Source organism: Ambystoma mexicanum, chromosome 5p (genome assembly GCF_040938575.1).
Source record: "Ambystoma mexicanum isolate Mex_15411 chromosome 5p, UKY_AmexF1_1, whole genome shotgun sequence".
NCBI classification, from domain to species: Eukaryota; Metazoa; Chordata; class Amphibia; order Caudata; family Ambystomatidae; genus Ambystoma; species Ambystoma mexicanum.
This window is the reverse complement of record NC_090930.1, coordinates 861,373,037-861,391,455: the sequence shown is the minus strand read 5'-3', so window position 1 is coordinate 861,391,455 and position 18,419 is coordinate 861,373,037. Positions and strand designations below refer to the sequence as shown.

Below are 18,419 nucleotides of genomic sequence, written 5' to 3'. Positions count from 1 at the left end.
TTTGTGATCTTACTTGTGCAAATGGGGATTAATAAGACCAGTTTCTGGGGGAGGTTGAAACAGCAATAGCCAGGGGCACAGATGAGGAAGAGGTCGCAGGAACAGCTTGCTTAATCTCTCACCTGGGGTGTGAGTGTACTTTGCTTTTTGACGATGATTAACAGCAGCAACACATGGACACAGGCAGAGGATGGAACCTTAGCCCCCATCCATCTGTCCTCTATGTCACCGCCATAGTCTTAGCTGCTCTGTACAGAGTATTTTTAAGAATTTTTTAAAAATAATAATTTAAAGTACAAATTGGTTAATTAAAACCTTATACACTACAAGCAAAACACCAAAAAACAATTATATTTCAATCCTTAATACCAGTGTTATAGCAAGAAACATAAAAACAAAATACGATCAATTTCTTCCAATTAAAAGGTGCATTATAAAAACAGTTTCAAGTTACTCACTAACAGATGGCTCTTTTCCAAATATAAAAAGCTGCCCCAATAAAACCTTTATATCCCCTTTGTAAATTACTGACCAAAATTGGTCTGATTCAATCATTTGAAAATCCCCAACTATATGTACATACCCTTTGTAATACCATTGCTTTAATTTAGTACACATGGTGAGGATAAGCCTTGCAGTCTCCACCTCTATTTTACAAAGCCTACATAGTTTTTCTGCTCGGGGGATATTAGTCCAAGCACCAGTGAGTTCATTACAAGGTAGGGTATTCAAACGTAATTGCAAGATAAATCTTCTCATTGCCCTATTGCCTGTATTTACTAAGTATTCTCTCGGGGTGGCAAGTTTGAGACCCTGAAGAGCATAAGCGGCGTATCGTGTCTTAGTGTAAAGGTAAGTTTGATTTTCACAAAAATCCCAGATATTTGCTTTTTTCTTTAGACTTTTAAAAATACAGATAGCATCCTCTTTCACCACAGGTACCTTCAAACCTAAAACTTCGAGGAAGGACGATACTGTGTTTTGTAAACTTAACATATAAGTATTCTTGAACCTGCCTTTGCTACTATGTTTTCCTATTAGGTTGATTAGGTTACCTTCCTCCCCCTCCCCCAATAATATTCTAAAATAAAATTTACAGCATCCTATTTTCCACAAAGTCGAGAGGGAAATAAGCCCCAGCTCACATCTTATTGCCTCTATTGGCACAGCATTAGGTAGTCCTAGAACCGGTCTCCGAAGTTTCCCTTGCAGTTTACCTAATTTGCTCAGCTATTTACCCTCCACTGTTTCCAAAGCATACAGAATATCAGGTATAATGCAACTCTTGTATACCTCAAGGGAGCATTCAATAGAGTGGCCTCCTTTACTGAACATATATTTCCGTATAACATTCCACTTCTTTAATATTTTTGTGTCTACCATCTCTTGGAAGAAATTAATACTGGGATTGCTCAAAATAGGTATCCCCAAATATGGGTAAGCATCAACAACCTCCAAGGTGACGGAGTTGATTTGCCATCTAGAGGTCAGTTTTCTTTTCTCTTTCTTTGCTACTCCAAATATCATGATCTTGGTCTTATTGATATTTAGATTATTTGCCTCAGAATAAGAGTACAGTTCATCCAGCAACCTTTGTAGTCCTACAGGTGTTTTATCCATTAGAATGCTATCGACTGCGTACCTAAGACCACATATTTGCGATGTCACACATCCCTGCTTGAGGGCAGTATTTGTACTAATCGCAGGCGATATCATCCCTCCTTTACCCAGACAGATAGACACTGTTGTATCCCTATACATTTCTTTCAAAAAGTGGTGGATACTTGGGCATATTTTTCCTCCTCAGTTTTCCCCACAATAGGTCTCTGTTGACACAATCAAATGCTTTCAAATAGCCTATGAAGCACACATATATTTTTTTTCCCCTTTATCCTTTGTGTCTGCAATGATATGATTCAACATGGTCAAATTGTCCAGGGTGCTGTGGTCTTTTCTAAAACCTGTTTGTTGGGAAGAAAGGAGACCCTTTTCCTTTATCAAGTTGTTCAAAGTGCCCACTAACAGAACAGAAAATCTTACAGCTGCTATCGGCCATAGCTAGCAATCTATAATTATCAGGTAATTTTCTGTCTCCTTTTTTAAAAATATGGATGACTATGGCTTTCCTCCAACTATCTGGAATAATACGTTTTCCCATATACCAGTGAATAGTTGTAGTAGAAGCACTGCCCATTTTTTAGGGTTTTGTTTAATAACAATGTTAGCCAGCCTATCCAGGTCGGGGCTCTCAAGGATTTCATTTTTGAGATAACTTGGAGGATATCAGTGATATTATAAGGGAAATGATGTGTTCCATATGGATTAGTACAAGTGGGAATAACAGATTTGACTTATCTTGAAGAAGAGATTTGCAATATAGTGCATTCATACATCCTGACCCACGTCATTGTTTTCTCTATTATCATCCTCCATCAAAAATTGGCCATACAAGTACCAACATTTTTTTGAGTTTGGGTTTTACATATTTTATATATGCACCTTCAATTAGCGTTATTAGTATTGTATTTATGATTTTTTAGCCAATTTGTATAATGTGTCATAATATTGCTATATCTCTTACTCCTCTCTTCGTCATCTAAGTCACATAACTCCTTAAGTTTCCTAATATCCCACTTCATTTCTTTTTTCCTCTCATGAATCATTTGATCAAATTTGTGAGTATGCTTTTTACCATTGTTGCTTTTCCAGATAATTTTACCATTCGTTTTCTGTATCAAGCCCAGCAAATTAGTGATCATATTAAAACCATTGAGGGCAATATCCTGGCCTTCAATGATAAGATGATCAAACAATCTGTTAAATGTAGCTACGTTTTTATCAGACCACGTGATCCTATTTCCTCCCGCCGAAAATTGTATATTCATCACCTTTCCTACCTCCCAACTCTGTGTTTTTGTCCATTAATACATTTTCCCCTTAGGGCTGTGTGATCACTCAGAGGGGTAACTACATGTTCAAACGAAGTACTGGAGTTACATAGTCTTTGATTTACAAACATGTAATCCAGTCGATACCCAACCTTCCCATTAGTCCAGGTTTCCCCAAGTACCTGCCCCTTTAATAGGTTCCAGATAATATAACCACCAATTAGACAACAATTTCAACCATCAAGTTCCCTGTAAAGTTTGGAGATTTTTCCTCCCAACCAAACAGTGATCCCGTGTTTCTTCTGGTACAATGATAAGTGTATAATCCCATAGTTCTTGACACCCATCCATCTCCTTTTTAGCAGTGTCACAGTAGGCATTAAAGTCCCCGACAATACAAATTTCCGAGTCCGGGAATTCCAATAACCATCCCTCAATGGTATGTTTTATAATGTCACCTATCCCCAGCATGTTTTTCCACCTGGATGTGAGTAAATGTTAATGAGAAGTAATTTACCTAATAGGCTTCCCTTATCGATAACTGCACACATAACAAAAGGGGAAATCCCATACTTCCGATACGGTCTGTATGAGATATGGTTTTTCACCCCAATACACAGGCCTCCAATTGGTCAACCCTTTTCCCCTTTAGTCGCTGCTTTATTCCATATATTATATCCTTCCAGTAGCATTTCCCCACATACCCAGGTTTCTTGAAGGGCAAATATATCTCTATCCAACAGCAGTTGAATACCATCCATGTGGAGTAGGGAGTTAAAGCCCCTACTATTCCAAGATAGTAGGGTAATTTCTTTATTGCATGCCTCATCTCAGTTTACAATAGGTATATTACCCTCCAAGAATCGCACTTCCCTTTGGTTACATCCCGACTCTGTACTTGTTATTGAGGTCGCACCCGATTCAATGTTTTTATCCTTCAAATCTTGGTGAGTTGAGGAATGGCATATCACAATCTCATAGTTATTACCCCATACACCATTAGAGTATTCACGTATTAGATCTACAAAAACTGCAGATCTAAATCGTACGATTACCCAATTTTCCCAACTCCCAATTTTAGGCAGAATAATAGAATAAATGTCCCATGAATTAATATTTTGAAGCTGTGGGATAGGTGACAGTTTATTCAATATCCAAGCCCTATTTAGAAACAGGCTTTCATCAATCGTAGCTTTTTCCATGATCTTTATACTTTTCCCCACTGTAATTTGGGTTTGATCTTTCTCTCCGACTTTAAGTGAATTTTCGCTTTCACTGCACCTTACCCTATTAGGTGTATTTTCAAAGGAACTCCCAATATCGTTCCAAGATACATCCCCCTCATTAGATTCAACATCTACCTGTGCAAATGTATCCAAATCGGGTGTAGCTGACAGGTTCATTCCAATAACATTATTCCTATTGGTTAAATCTACCGCTGAGATATCCAAATCTATGCAAGTTCCCATAAATTGCCGTCTAAAATTCTGTACTAGTTTCAACAGTGAATTGTCATCAATCATTGAGCTATTGGTAGGGGGAGGTTGGAGCTCTACTGTCTCAGGTACATTCACTTTTTCTTTTATAGTTAAGAAACTAACTATCTTAGGTTTCTCTAATACACATTTAACCGAACTTGCATGACTAGCATCTTTATTGCCTCTTTTCTTTGTGTTTATTGCTTTACCCAACACCAAAGTCCCAGGTTTTGTACAGCTCTGTCTCTTTCCTTTCCTACCACTCTAAAATCCTTGAGAGCATTGTCTTCAACCACAGTAAACTATGTCAAGGTACACTCACTTGCTGACAGCCCAAATTTAGATTCCACCGAAACTGCACGAATCCATGCCGCCGTTTCTTTTACCACTGTCCATTACTCTCATGGGTCCTCCATTTTCAACCTTGTAGACCTTTCAGCTGGCTTTGACACTGTGAATCATCCTTCCCTTGGTTTCAAAGACACTATATCTGACTGGGTGCCTGTAAATACTGGAGGGGGGTGTCTGTACTCCTGCTTTCTATATGGCAGAGGAGAGGCACAGAGGACCCCAGCCAAGATTCTCTATAGGGTAGCGCGGGTCGGGCAATCAAGGCCTATCTTCTCAGGAGGTGATGCAGGCTGGTTCTTAAGTACAGTGTAGTCCCCAAGCCCCCACAAAGGAATGTCCACACACTGTATTAGTTAAAACACAGTCTTTATATAATTAATATTCAAGGTTATGTACACTATCACAATAACTCACTTTGTACTCAGAAAATCCACAATGGCAAATATATACAGTTCTAAAGTGGTACCACAATTATTATCACATCTCATTAAAGTGCATCAACTATACTCTGGTCAAATGTCACACAGATCAAGGAATAAAAGTAACCAATAATAGATATAGGAGAACAATGGGCAGAATATTGACCCCTACCAACTAGGCACAATTCTGTGCAGGGCCATTTTAAGCACTTGTGGGGCCGTAGGCATGGACATCTTTGGGGCCCCCTACACCAAACCAAAGGAATTAAGGGATCAAGAACACTGGTCGCGCCCTCCACCCGTCGCGCTCACAACCTGGGTATTCTGAGCACCACACACATCGTGGGTAATAAGCACCGCTCAGATACCTGATTGTTCGTAGCGCTATATAAATGCTAAATTACTATTACTTTACCTATAGGTTGATATGTGTGTCTCGGAGTATGAAAAGCATGTTTACTCCCTTTAAGTACCCTTACCCTCTTCATTCTTGCTCTAATCAGAATGATAAACAAGTAGCATTTGAAGACCAACATTAGCAGTCTATGAAGAGGTTACTGTTCTAGTACATACAGGATCATTTGTATAAATAACATCCAGGAAGGTATGCTTCCTGTTGTATTAATGCAGGACCATATGTAAAAGGTACATGTAACCCGTAGTATACAGAGAAGTCACATTAGCTGCCTCACAAAATGCAAAAGTGGTCATGCAGCATGGATAGTGGATGCAGATTAGAAGCTACCAGCAAGGTGTCTTTATCCAGACAGACGGAGATTAGAAGTGGGATTCGGTTTTCAAACAGTGTTGTCATTAGATATCAAAGGAACAAATGCCTTCGGTGTGCAATATAAATATGCTCACTATTAAAGTGGGAGCAACCCTATAGCCAGTGAAACCATGAATAAGTCTTTTATGAAGATAATACCATGAGAAGGAAATCACTGTGAAGGGCTGATTATTTTGAAAGGATTAGGGACTGGCAATATTGAGAGGTTAGGCAATACAGTATTAAATGAGATGCCCAGGATCACACATTGGTTAAAGGTCAAGGGGTGAAGCTGGGATTTGTACCAACTCTGCAATTTCTGCATTTGAACACTTTCTTTTCCAGTTCTTACCAAGAACTAAAACAATCTAATGTTATAAAAATGGACGTGGAAAGTACACAAATCACATTACCAAACATGACAATTTTAAACGAAATATTATAGAAGGGTGTTATGCAAAATGGGAATGGTTCTAGCTTTACTTTGTTCTCCTCGGCGGTCCCCGTCTCCGGTCGGCAGCCTTTCGAGGGTCTGACTTCCAGCGACCTTAGGCGACGGTTAGCCGTGCTCAATGGTCCCTCGGAGCACAGGAAGAGGGCACCTAACCAGGTCCTTTCTCGGATCGGTTCTTGATGAACTCGACAGCTTTCGGATCAGGTCGAAACAAATGCAGAAGCAGTTCTTCTTCCAGCTGGGCGTCAAGAATAAGCAGTTCCAGTTACTCTTCAAGTGTCAACTCATCTTCTGAACAATTTCCAGTGGTGAGAGGTCCCCAGATATACTATTCTGTCTCTCATCCACACTGCTGGGTCACACTCAGCAGCCAATCACACAGAAGGGCATTCATGCAGTAAGTCAGCCAATCAGGCATGCAGTGCATTCAGGCCATACTCCTCCCTCTCAGACACTCACAACAAGGAATGTGTATTGGGACAAGTACCCAGCCATTCAACACTACACACTGCCATTCAACACTGCACACTACATACAATGCATTCATACCAGTTTCGGCCAGGGCTGTCTCAGTCATTGTGTCATACACCAGAAACCAGACATCCACAACAAGAAGTGCATATTGGTCACACGCTCCATTCACCCAGGTCCCACCCACAGGGTGTACCCACAACATACAGTCACTTGGAAGGCTCCAGCCAGTCTAGCCTGGACTTCACAACAACAACATATATGGAACTTCCACCCAACAGCCAGTCAGGGGGAAGGGACAGAGTCAGGGCTTCCCAGGGCTTAGGGAAAACAGGTTAACAGGCAATAGAAAGCAAGAGGCCACAGGGGCCATCTTGTTTCCTATCAGGAATCAACTGATTCCAATGGCAGGGCCTGGATATCTCAAAATGGAGGATACTCCGAGCACCTGTCAAATTCAGCATGGAGCTGCCACCAGCCCATACCCTGCTCTGTGGGCCACACAGAGGTGCCCCAAAACATACACTAGGGGCACAGGGTTGCACCCCCACCCATGGGTGCCATAAGGGTATCCCATAGGTCTGTACACCAAACCAAAAACAGGAAGAGCTGCACTGCCAGGAGTCCCATATGGACTCCTGGTTAGAAAACAATACAGAACACAAATGACAAAGGACTACAGGACAAGGGCAGGGAGGCCCTGTCCCTCCAATGCATTTCTAGCATCACAGTGACCATCTATCACTCGGACCAATCCTTCATCACATGGGCCTCAAAAAACCTCTTCCCATCTGTGCTTATTAAGGATCAGTCCTAGGCACAGTCTTCTTCACTCTATACACCTCCTCCCTCACAAAAGGTATTTACTCCTTTGGCTTTAACTATCACCTCTTTGCTGACAAGAGTCGAATATACTTCTCCTTCCCCTTCTTCGCCCATGCAATCTCCAAACGCATAACCAATTGCCTAATTGCTGTCTACCAATAGATGGTTCTACACTGCCACATGCTAAACTCCTCAAATGTGGAAGTCATCTTTCTTCCTACCGCCAACGCCAAAACCACTCTCCCCTCATTGTTTCACCCTTGACCTCTACCCCCTCCCATCCATGGCTTGCAACGTTGGGGTTTTCTTTGACACTGTCGCCAAACTCTACCAGTTCATCATGGCCACAGTTGTGGCAGCCAGGTTCAACCTCCTAAACATTTAAAAAATCCACCCCCACCTCACACACCACTCTGTGGTGCTCAGAAAACCGGACCACTGCATGAGCCTACTGCTTACCCAATCCCTCTACTCCCTTACTCCCCTCAACAAAGTCCTCAACTTTGCAACACACACCCTTTTCATGCTGCCCAGATCCTCCTCCCATCTACCTACTATCTACCTACTATCTTCATGCTAGATGACTCTCCATGCAAATATTGCTTTCACTTTAAATCCCTTCTACTTATATATAAATCCATCCATAGTCTTGCTATAACTACCTCACTAAATGCATCTCACTGTACCCTTCCTCTCGAACTCTCTGCTCCTTGTATTTCGTCTTGCATCTCCCTATACCGCCTCTTACTTTTGGTCCTCTCGCCCTATTTGCCCCACTCCACTGCAATGCGAAATACCCGCCTCAGGCTCTCAATATTACAAATATTACCATGTCTATCAGTCCGATGTTTATGTTCCTATTCTTACCCCTACACCACCCGCTGTACTTCATTCAGTCCAACAATGCTCTTATTTAAAAGGCACCTTACCATAGGGCTGCCACTGCTCTCTGTTATTGCCTACTTTCCAAGTCATGGCTGTTTGAAAATAACATCCAGTTCCTAAATAAATATAAAAGCAAATACTTTTAGCTCGAGCCAGAGCGATAGCTGTCCAAGATGTGGACGTGTTGCTACCACCACCTTGCGTATGTTCTGGGATTGCCTCATAGTACATTCGGTTTGGTTCGCACTCATGGCTAAATTGTACGGCATCACTGTTCTCTACCCTGTACACTCCTTTGGACTGTTAGCTGGGTGGCTTTTCAAAACTTCCCAAAGATCTCTCCACATCTATTTCATTGGAACTGCTGTTAGCTAAATGTTGTGTCCTTTTTAATGTGGAAATGGGGGTGGCACACTTACAGTCTCTTCTTGGATCCTCAAGCTCACTTGGTGCCATGAATGGGAGGACAACCGGCATTCTCGTCTTTTCCTCAAGCAATGCCCCATGACATCTGGGCTGCCATTTGTTTAGATCTCAAAAACATAGCTCCTGGTGCCGACCTTGCATGTTCATTGAGTGTGTTATATAACATTTCGGATTATTCTTCAGACAAAATCTATGTGTATTTCGGTATAGTAGTCTCCCCATGTAGGACGTGAGATGCATTTGGATTGTTCACAGTGTTGCCTCTTCAGTCTATTCTCTTGGTTCTCGTACTCCATTTGATACGGCATGACTTTTACACTGTTATCGATAAAAAGATGTTACATTTTAAAAAAATCAAATAAAAGCAGTGATGAAGGCGTTACTCTGGAATGTTTCCTTAGTAGACATCTCTAAGGTGCCAGCGTGTTCGCTCATCAGAACGCTTGAAAATTGCTCTTGCATTGATTTCCGTGCAAAGCTTGGCATTCAGTTGATTGGGCATCTTGAAGGGTCTTCTTGGATAATGTACCTCCCCAGATTCCTTTCTGCTCACCCTGTGTTACAGCGCGTCAGATGGTTTTCCTCATCGCAGATGGAAACGTTACTTTCTTGTACCAGTTGTCCTCCAGCAAAGGGGTACTTAGTCATAAGCAGACTCACTTTCTTTCAATAATGTGGGTGGCAAAAGTTGCCCAAAACTGAACTAAAATGATCTCTCTGGCAAAGAGAGAGCACTGGCAGTCCTCTGGCCAACTCCCTAAAACTGTAAAGTGAAGACGCCCTCTAAGGCCTAGGCCCCCTGAGCCTGCCTTTCTGTGGATTACTTGCGCTTAACTTTCTATGGCATTTTAAGATAAATGTTTAATATATTACTGCTTTTTTATTTACAAAATGGGTACTTCAGGGTACAAGAGTGTTTTTCACCACATGGAGTTAGGATAGATGACCTCACTGAAGGAAAAAAAGAACATACACAAACACACGTTTCCTCCAGGCCCATTTTACAATCTTAAGAAGCCTTACCTGGCTTTTCCACTTTGATGACTTCTGCTCCAAGATCGGCTAATATCATAGTAGCAAATGGTCCGGCAAGCACCCTGTAAATGTTTAAAGGTATCGGTAAATTTGCAGTGTTAATCAGCAACATTGCTCTCATGCAGACAGCGTTGCAGATAGTTAGTTAGGAAACTGACAACGGACACGCAGGATTTTGCATCTGAAAGGGGCAGCAAATCATTAGAAACATTTCAAGTCGTTTAGATGTTGTCATTTGTATGGCCCTTGAGAAGCTCACATCCGTCGTGATAAACTATAGCTACACCAGTGTGTGAAACACGTCAGCTAAAAGTATTATATTGTCATACTAGATTTGTGTAACCTGTTGGAAATATTGCTTTCTTCAGGAAATGTAGAAAATTCATTATGATGTAAAACATTATTTGAAACTTGTTATGTACCAAATAAGGTGTGCAAACAAAATTAGTAGAACACTTTATTATAAGCAAACTAAGGCATGGGTTGATTGTGTTTCATTTGTGGACAATTAATTTGGCGTCTTTACACTTTTGGGTCAAGTGTTGCATGACCCAATGCCCCAGTTGCTAGTTTTCTAAAGATTTGAATGCAGAGGAATAATAGGTTAAAACAAAGATATGGCACAGGGAATCTTCTGCATTTTAGACCCGAGTGTGAATTGTTTTTAGTGATACAAACCTTGTCAAATCGAGAATTTTCACACCTTCCAATGGCCTCACCTTCCGAGTACCTACAACAACAGAAGACAGCAGATGTCTACAAAGCAGCAGATATATTGAAAGTGTTGCATCTCATTTTTTGGTTAGAACGATACATTTTACAAAAAGAATACATTCCGACATGCACATAAGGCAATCAGAACAATAGACTAAGCATTCTCTGGTACTGCAGAAGATGTAGAAAATGATATCATATTTATATAGCGCCAAAAGATGCTTTTTCATGGCCTCGAAGTGCTGATGGATGTCTGGGAATTTGGTACACTGCAGAGTGAAAATAACAATTGAGTTGTCACATTGTTTAAGGACACAAAAACATCAACCTTTAGGGAAAGTTTAACTGATCCAGAGTTCTCAATCTGCCCGCTATAAATCGTGAGCACATTTATCTTGTGTGTGTTTTTTTAGCCAACACCGCCCTGCTTGCTAGCAATCAAAACTCCACTTTCCAGTTTAAGTGTGGACCCATCAGTCCCAGCAGCATGCAAAGAAATGTTGAATAAAGAGCCAAAACAGGATGAAGGTTGTCCTGATGACTTGGGACCAGCCAACAACACTGCTAACATCAAGTGTAGAACTGTTTCTCTGTCAAATTCAAAATGGGCATGCTCATGTGAGAAATACAATATTTTTCATGGATCTCTGAAATAAAAACCTTAATGGAACATTTATCATTCATCGACTTTCTAAGACTAGAAATGCATTTTCTAACAGCAAATGAATCCTTGCGTGCATTGAGGGCGCTACAGAACACTGCCTTTCCACTCGCTGCAAAAAGTTCAGGAAGACTAAACTTCCCAGAAAGCACCAGCTTGTTAAATGAAAGTGCAGGAGTGGAAAAGTGGCGTCTCAGTGACATGGAGTCATCTGCTGACCAACAACCCTGTGCTCCTCAAAAATAGGCCATAGCAAACAAGACTTATTACTCTGCCGCCGGATCATCTTATTGGATCAGTGGTTAAAATATGACCAGAAAATCCCAATATATCCCACGCCTACCCTGATCGTAAACGCCATTCAATTGTTGGGGAATTTTCAGAAATACACTCTTCATAATTTAGTTTTTCAACACTTGTCTTACTTGGGGGAAAAAACTGCTTCAGGAGGTAAGAAATGGTGAGCCTGAAACCAACCTTTGTAAATCAGAAACTCGCACAAAATACAGGTGTTGATATCTTTTATTGAACTAACAAAAAAATATTGTGCAGAAATGGAACAATGCATTCACTTGCGAAGCCCAAAATGATCCACACGACAGTTCACCCTCAAAACGAAAAAAGAGCATTTGAAACTCCATTTGAGAAGGAATGATGTACATGGAATGCAGGCATGGAATTGCTGTTTTCTCTAAAGGCCACAAAACTGCTGGATGCATGAACACATATAATGGGTTGAAAACATACTGCAGTCAACGGGTAGATGTGAATAAATATGTGTTTTCTTAAAAATGCAACTCTCAGCTCGAAATCTGAACTGTTTTCAAACCGTTATGTATGTGTTTCCTGCTTCTTGTACTTATATGGGGCCTCGTTATAACTATGCCGGTCCAGGAACAGCGGTGTCGGTAAGCCTACCAGCACTGTTGTTACCAGGCCGGCACAGTACGACGCTGCGGGCGGGTGACGTCCCACCCGCCATGGTCAGACCTGGCGGTGGAACAGCACCCGCCCGCAGAGTTTCACGTAAGCACTGGCACCGTTGTTAACGGTGGCAGTGCTTCCTTGGTCCCCATTCCCATGGAGTCCTATGGGGCCCATGGGAATAGAGACTTACAAAATTACCGGCGCCTGACTTCCCGGCCGCCGGGGTCGGAATACCCCGGTGTTACCGGGAAGTCAGGCGCCAGTAATTTTTTCCGAGTACGGTGGCAAGCCAACGGTATCAACGGCAGGCTTACTGCCAGACCTGGAATGAGGCCCCATTGGTGTTTAAGACAATACAGCAATCCCAGACCTGCATTTCAAGCGCACGATTCTTTCAGCCAAGGACATTTAAAATGCTCTTTCGTTTCTCTTTGAGCATGAACTGTCATTTGGGTCTTTCTTTACCAACCTTTTCCCTCTGCACCATCTGATGAAGTCGCCTGTGGGAATGCCAAAAGCGGATGCATTGCTCCATGTCTGCTTGGTTCAACACAAGGTATCAAAAACTGTTTTTGTGTGATTTTGAAACATGACTAACATGGTGCCGAACATTTCTTTGCACTTTAAAACAGAAACTAAAAGGTATGCAATACAATACAGGCAAACAATACATCTGGGAGAGAAGGAGAATTAGACAGTGTGTGGAAAAAGAAAAAAGAAATAACCCCAAGGTTCAACCCCAAGGCCGAAACACATAACATTCAGTAGACAGTTCAGCATGGTTGGCGATGCTCTGTTGTCTCCTTATATTACCCCTTAAAACGCACTAGCAAATCTTATAGGTCAGGATGTTAAAAAAAAAACATTTTATTGACTTTAGTTTGTAAAAGCAAACAAAACTTTTTGTCAAAACTTTCATCATTACAATCCAATTTCCAAAAGAAGAAGAATAAAAAAAAAGAAAAAAAAACAGCAAAAGAGCAAAAAGAAGAAGGAACAGCAAGTAGGGACAAAGAGAAGAGAAGGAAAACCACAGAGAGGAAGAAAGAGAACCAAAAACCAACTTAACCAATTTAAATTGGCAGAGTCAAAAACCACCTTCACAGTCATTTGGCTTCTTAATTCTCGTTTCCCCTCTCCTTTTCCCTTAGTCTTGCTCATATATAGTGATCTCACAAACAAGTTTAAATTAACGCCGCTGTACGTGGCAAAATCATGTCGATGAAATTAATGATTGAACAGGTTAAGTTGGTATTTATCCCCGATATTACATAGCTCCACCATTCTGCCATTTTTCCGTTCTTTGGAGCAAAGCGCGCTAGATGTAATGAACGCTGATTTGTAATGCTAGAGCATTCAGTTATGAGGTGTTTTATTGATTCAGTCTGTCTGATAAAAACGACAGATTTTGCTCGTTGTAGCCAAGTCTTTTCTTTTCATCAGCATCTCACGTGTATGGTAAAGGTTGAGTCGTAATCTTAAAAATTGATTTCTGTGGTAGTCCGATGGAAACCAGCTTTTTGCGAAGACAGTCCTAGGTCAATTGTTGTCAACAGAAAAGCTCTTTTATTTGCATTGATTATCCAATTCCATTGACTGAATTTTACTTCGCTAGTTGTGGAATCTGCAACACCAATGATATATTTACATCTGCTGTTGCTAGAATTGACATTCATTTCTCTTCCCAACTATTTAACAAATATGCAGATGGCTCAGAGCTTTTATTATTTAGAATCAGGTAGGGTTTAGCTCCTGGTGTTAATCTCATTTTACGGAGCAAAATTATTGATTTCCACAGAACTACGGAATGTAAGGAGTTAAGGCCCAGTTCATGCCGAATTGCTACCATTGAAGTACACTGTGGTAATTTAAGAACTTTGTGCCAAAATTTGCCTTCTATTTGGTTCAAAATTTGGCATCAATATTCCAGCTTGTTTCACTGCCAAAACATACTATTGGAGTCACTTTCTGGGTGTAGAAGGTAATTACCAGTTGTAATGAGAACTTCCCATATTTTGCATGTAGTTTCGCTCCTTGTAATGCTAAAATGTTCATACGAGAAGATACTTCAGTTGTCCAGCTCCACTCTCTTATCGAGCTATTGAATACAACCCCCAGATAACAGATTGTATCTGCTTTAATCAGGACTTCATTGTTCACTTTCCACATGAATATTTTTTTCTTGGTGTTTGTTTTTAAACCCAATGCAATGACTTGCGATTTTTTCACGTTTATAGTCAACTGGTTGACTGAAAGATAAATTTGAAGAGAGGACAGCAGTCTTTGAAGGCCAATTTCTGTACTGTCCAGTAGTACCACATCATCTGCATAAATTACGTGGCTTAGGTGATTTCCGTTCACTTTTGGGGGGGAAGCACCTTGTTTGCTCTAATGCTACTGGAAGATCAGCTATAAAGAGTTTAAATAGGAGGGCAGCTAGGGACAGCCTTGTTTCACCCCTTTGGTGGTTTGTATTTCCTCAGTAAGTTCCCCTTCTGCATTTAAGCGTACTTGAATGCTGGTATTTGAGTAGAGTGCCATTAGTGGCGCCAACAGCTGATTTGGGCAAACCCAATTTTTTAGTTTTGTCCAGAGGAGTTGGCGGTTTATACTATCGAATGCCTTTTTTAGGTCAATAAATGCCAAGAACAGCCTTTTCTTCTGTTTTATAGCATTCAATTAGGCCAAGTTAAATAGCACCAGGTTTAGTTCAACCCCGACACCTTTGGTGAAACCTGTTTGTCTATTGTCTGGCACTGTCTATTGTTCAGCAGGTTTGTCTGTTTTGCCGAAAACATGCGTGGATAATGCTAGCTGTCCGCTATCGGGTAGGTATCCCAGTTATATATATGTGCATTCCGTTTTAAATGAAAGCACAATGCTTTTAGGTGTGTGCGCGCCGATCATGTGTAATACCCCAGAGCTGGGGGTACATATCTATTGCTGGGGAATATTTATTCAATACTGGAGCCGTCCCGCTGTTAGCTATGTATACTTGAGGCCGAGTGATGTGCACACCACATGTGTGCATGGAATGCCTTTTCTGCATGCGTCTTTCTCGGCACACAAAGGGATGTGACTTTGACTCTGAGTCTCAAAGCGCTTTATAGGCAGGAAAGCAGCCATCACCCCAGGCACATATGGGAGCCCCAATATACTTTATTGGGTATTTACATGTTTATGGCTCTTCCCCCTCCTTTACAAGAGGCAACAGCCAACTGCCATGGGTGATCTATAGCAAACTTCAACACCTCGCTCCAGGGAGCAGAACCTGCATTCTTGCAGCCCTGCTGAGTTCAACTGAGCAAGGCAAGTCAAACAAAGACTTTCCTAATGGAGGGCGGCCGTGGGGTCCCATGGGGGAGCACCGGAGACCCAAAGTGATAGCCACGGCAGGCAGAAACACAACGCGGTTGTGTTTGAAAATGCTGCGGTTTTTCTTTCTGAGTTTCTCAGGCTCCTCAGACCCGGAGGAGCCTGAGAAACTTAGAAAGAAAAACTGCAGCGTTTTCAAACACAATAACGTTGTATTTGTGTTTGTGGTCGCTTCAAAAGCGACCGCAAACATAAATACAACGTTTTTAAAGCTGCAGTTTTATTTCTAAGTTTTCCGGGCTCCTCCAGCCCGGAAAACTTAGAAAAAAAACTGCAGCTAGTGTTTATTTTTATTTAAAAAAAACACTTACCGAGATGCAGCTGCAGCTTTTCTGCCTGTAGTCTCCGGTACCCGTCCTCCGCGTACAGCACCAATGAAGGAAAAGCCAACCAGTGGTAGCTTTTGTTTACTACAGCTGCCTGGCTTTTCCTTCATTAGTGCCGCAAAAGCCAAAGCGAGCACAGCGGCGGCATCCATTTCACAAAATGGATGCCCCCATGTGCTATCTTTGAGCTCGAATTGCTCAAAATTTTACATAGGGACTTCGAAGAAAAAAAATGGCAATCATTTTTTTTTTATGTTGCCTATCTATTTTTGAAATAAAAATTTTTGGGCGAACCATTCCTTTAATTTTCTTAAATCTCTATTTTTCTTTTGTTTTAGACATTTGATATCGAAATCAAATGAGTGCCGAGTATCAGTCCTACAAGCTTTTTTGTTTGCCTAATAGATAGGATAAAGCATTCGCTATAGACTCAACCACAATTTTATCCCAAAATTGCGGATCTTTCAATTCTAGAATATTGAAGTCCTCCCTACCATGTAACTCATTAGATACTCTTTCCAAAAGTTTCCTACATACAGTAGGATTCCATCTTATTGAAATATGAGTGTGCTTGGTCTCTAATGCTCGCAAAAAATGATTCACCTCATGGACTTTACATTCAATTGATAATGACAATTGTATAGGGGCTTGATCACTTCCCATAAATTAATTTATATCTGCACTTTCAGTCATCGGTAAAAGCGATTCAGATATGCAGAAATTATCACTCATGGAACAGGATGTGCCTCTTTTCCAAGTATATTCAGATGTTGATTTGTTATATTGGACAAATGAAATTTCCCAATCGTTAAAGTATGCTCGCCATTTATCTCCTCTTTGATGCATCTTTTTCGATCTTAGGGAATACTTTTTGTTCGTACCTTCAGAGTATTCGCTACATAAAGGAGTCGAAATCGCCACCCACAATTACTTCAAAATTAATATTTAGGGTGAGTGCATATTCTAAGCCTCCATCAATTTCATCAAATACCTCACAAATACTATATTTTAAAAGGTTACAATAGAGACAAATCAGCAGTAGCGGGGTACACTCCACTCTCTTTAGGTCCATCGAAACTGCCAAAATATGAACAGATGAATATACCATCTTAGACTAACAATCAATGGAATTGTTTATACTAATTGCGAGCCCTCCTGAGGGGCGCTCCTCCAAACCTTTACGGGCAAAGGAACAATAAGTACAGTAATCGGGGATCACTAATGAATCTACTTTCATAGTTTCTTGAAAATGTATAATAGCAGGTGACTCATTAGATGGAAAAGAAGAAACCCATTTTGGGATGTTTAGGTATCCACATGAATTCCACGAAAGAACCTTAAGTTTCAACATCGCCTTGCTCTATGTTGTAGTTAGTCCTGGATTTGCCACAAAAATAGTTTTTAATAATGGTTCAATCCACGCTAAGTTGTTATTATTTCAAGCAATAGCAAGGAGTTGGGAAATGCATAACTTTTCACCTTTAAAATTCCCAATCTATCCATTTGCATTCTCAGTTTGTTGCTTTTGGTTAAAATATAGAAATTCTTCTGCGATTTTTACATCTTTAAATGAATGGAGAACAAACCCCATGTCGGCTAATTCCTTTCTATATGACCAAATAACTTTCAAAACGTGGTCTGAAAGTAGATGACACGTCATCCTATAGTTATTGTGTGATGCTAATGCGATCTTATCAAAGTCATTGGAGGTTAGTATTCTTAAGGATGGAATCCTATAAATTAGATCCAACAGATACCTCCTGTTTATTCTAACCTGTCCTAAGATATCTTTTCGACCCTCCAGACCCATAATATTGATTCCCTGTTTTGGGACACCTCCTACCAGGCCCTCTTGATTGTTCGCATATGCGTGATTTTCAGCAGGCCCTTTAGTATTTGGATTACTAGTAGTTGTTTGATTTGTCACATTTGGAGAGCAACTTAAAAGATTGCAAATTTCTTGTTCCATGGTGCATTCCACGTTGTGATTCAGATGCGGATATGGTTATCAAATAGAGGGGAAAAAGTAAATCAAACAGGGATAACAAATATATAATCAGTTCAAATCAAAAAAGAACCAAACAAAATCTTCATGTGGACACTTAGCTTATCATAAGGAGAGTTCTAGAACCGATCTGGGTAAGTCGTTTTACACTCTACAATAATGAGAAGGAGATCATCTCGTGTGGTTTGTGATAAATATTGGGGTTGTCAAATGCATTTACGAATGTGATGAGTGGGGCCCAATCTGACAAAAATCTCGTCATTGTCCTCTTCATTGATGCCTCATTCTTTGACATTGCGGCCACATACCAAACCTTAGCCCACCATTCTTCTATACCCGGCATGTTCTACGATTTCCAGTGTTGTGCGATTATCAACTGTGCCGCCATTAAAAAGAAGGTGACTGATCTG

At 40.8% G+C, this 18,419-nt stretch overlaps 1 protein-coding gene across 3 annotated transcripts in view; it reads right to left on the bottom strand.

The window, feature by feature from the left end:
* Positions 1 to 18,419, bottom strand: part of SUGCT (succinyl-CoA:glutarate-CoA transferase) — a 2,028,246-nt gene that overhangs the window by 1,851,737 nt on the left and 158,090 nt on the right. For all 3 annotated transcript variants that reach the window (XM_069613297.1, XM_069613296.1, XM_069613298.1), the window contains exons 2-3: positions 10,680 to 10,731; positions 9,990 to 10,063 (exon numbers count right to left, since the gene is read on the bottom strand). In XM_069613297.1, coding sequence (XP_069469398.1) covers positions 9,990 to 10,063; positions 10,680 to 10,731 — 126 coding nt within the window. The remainder of the gene's footprint in view (positions 1 to 9,989; positions 10,064 to 10,679; positions 10,732 to 18,419) is intronic.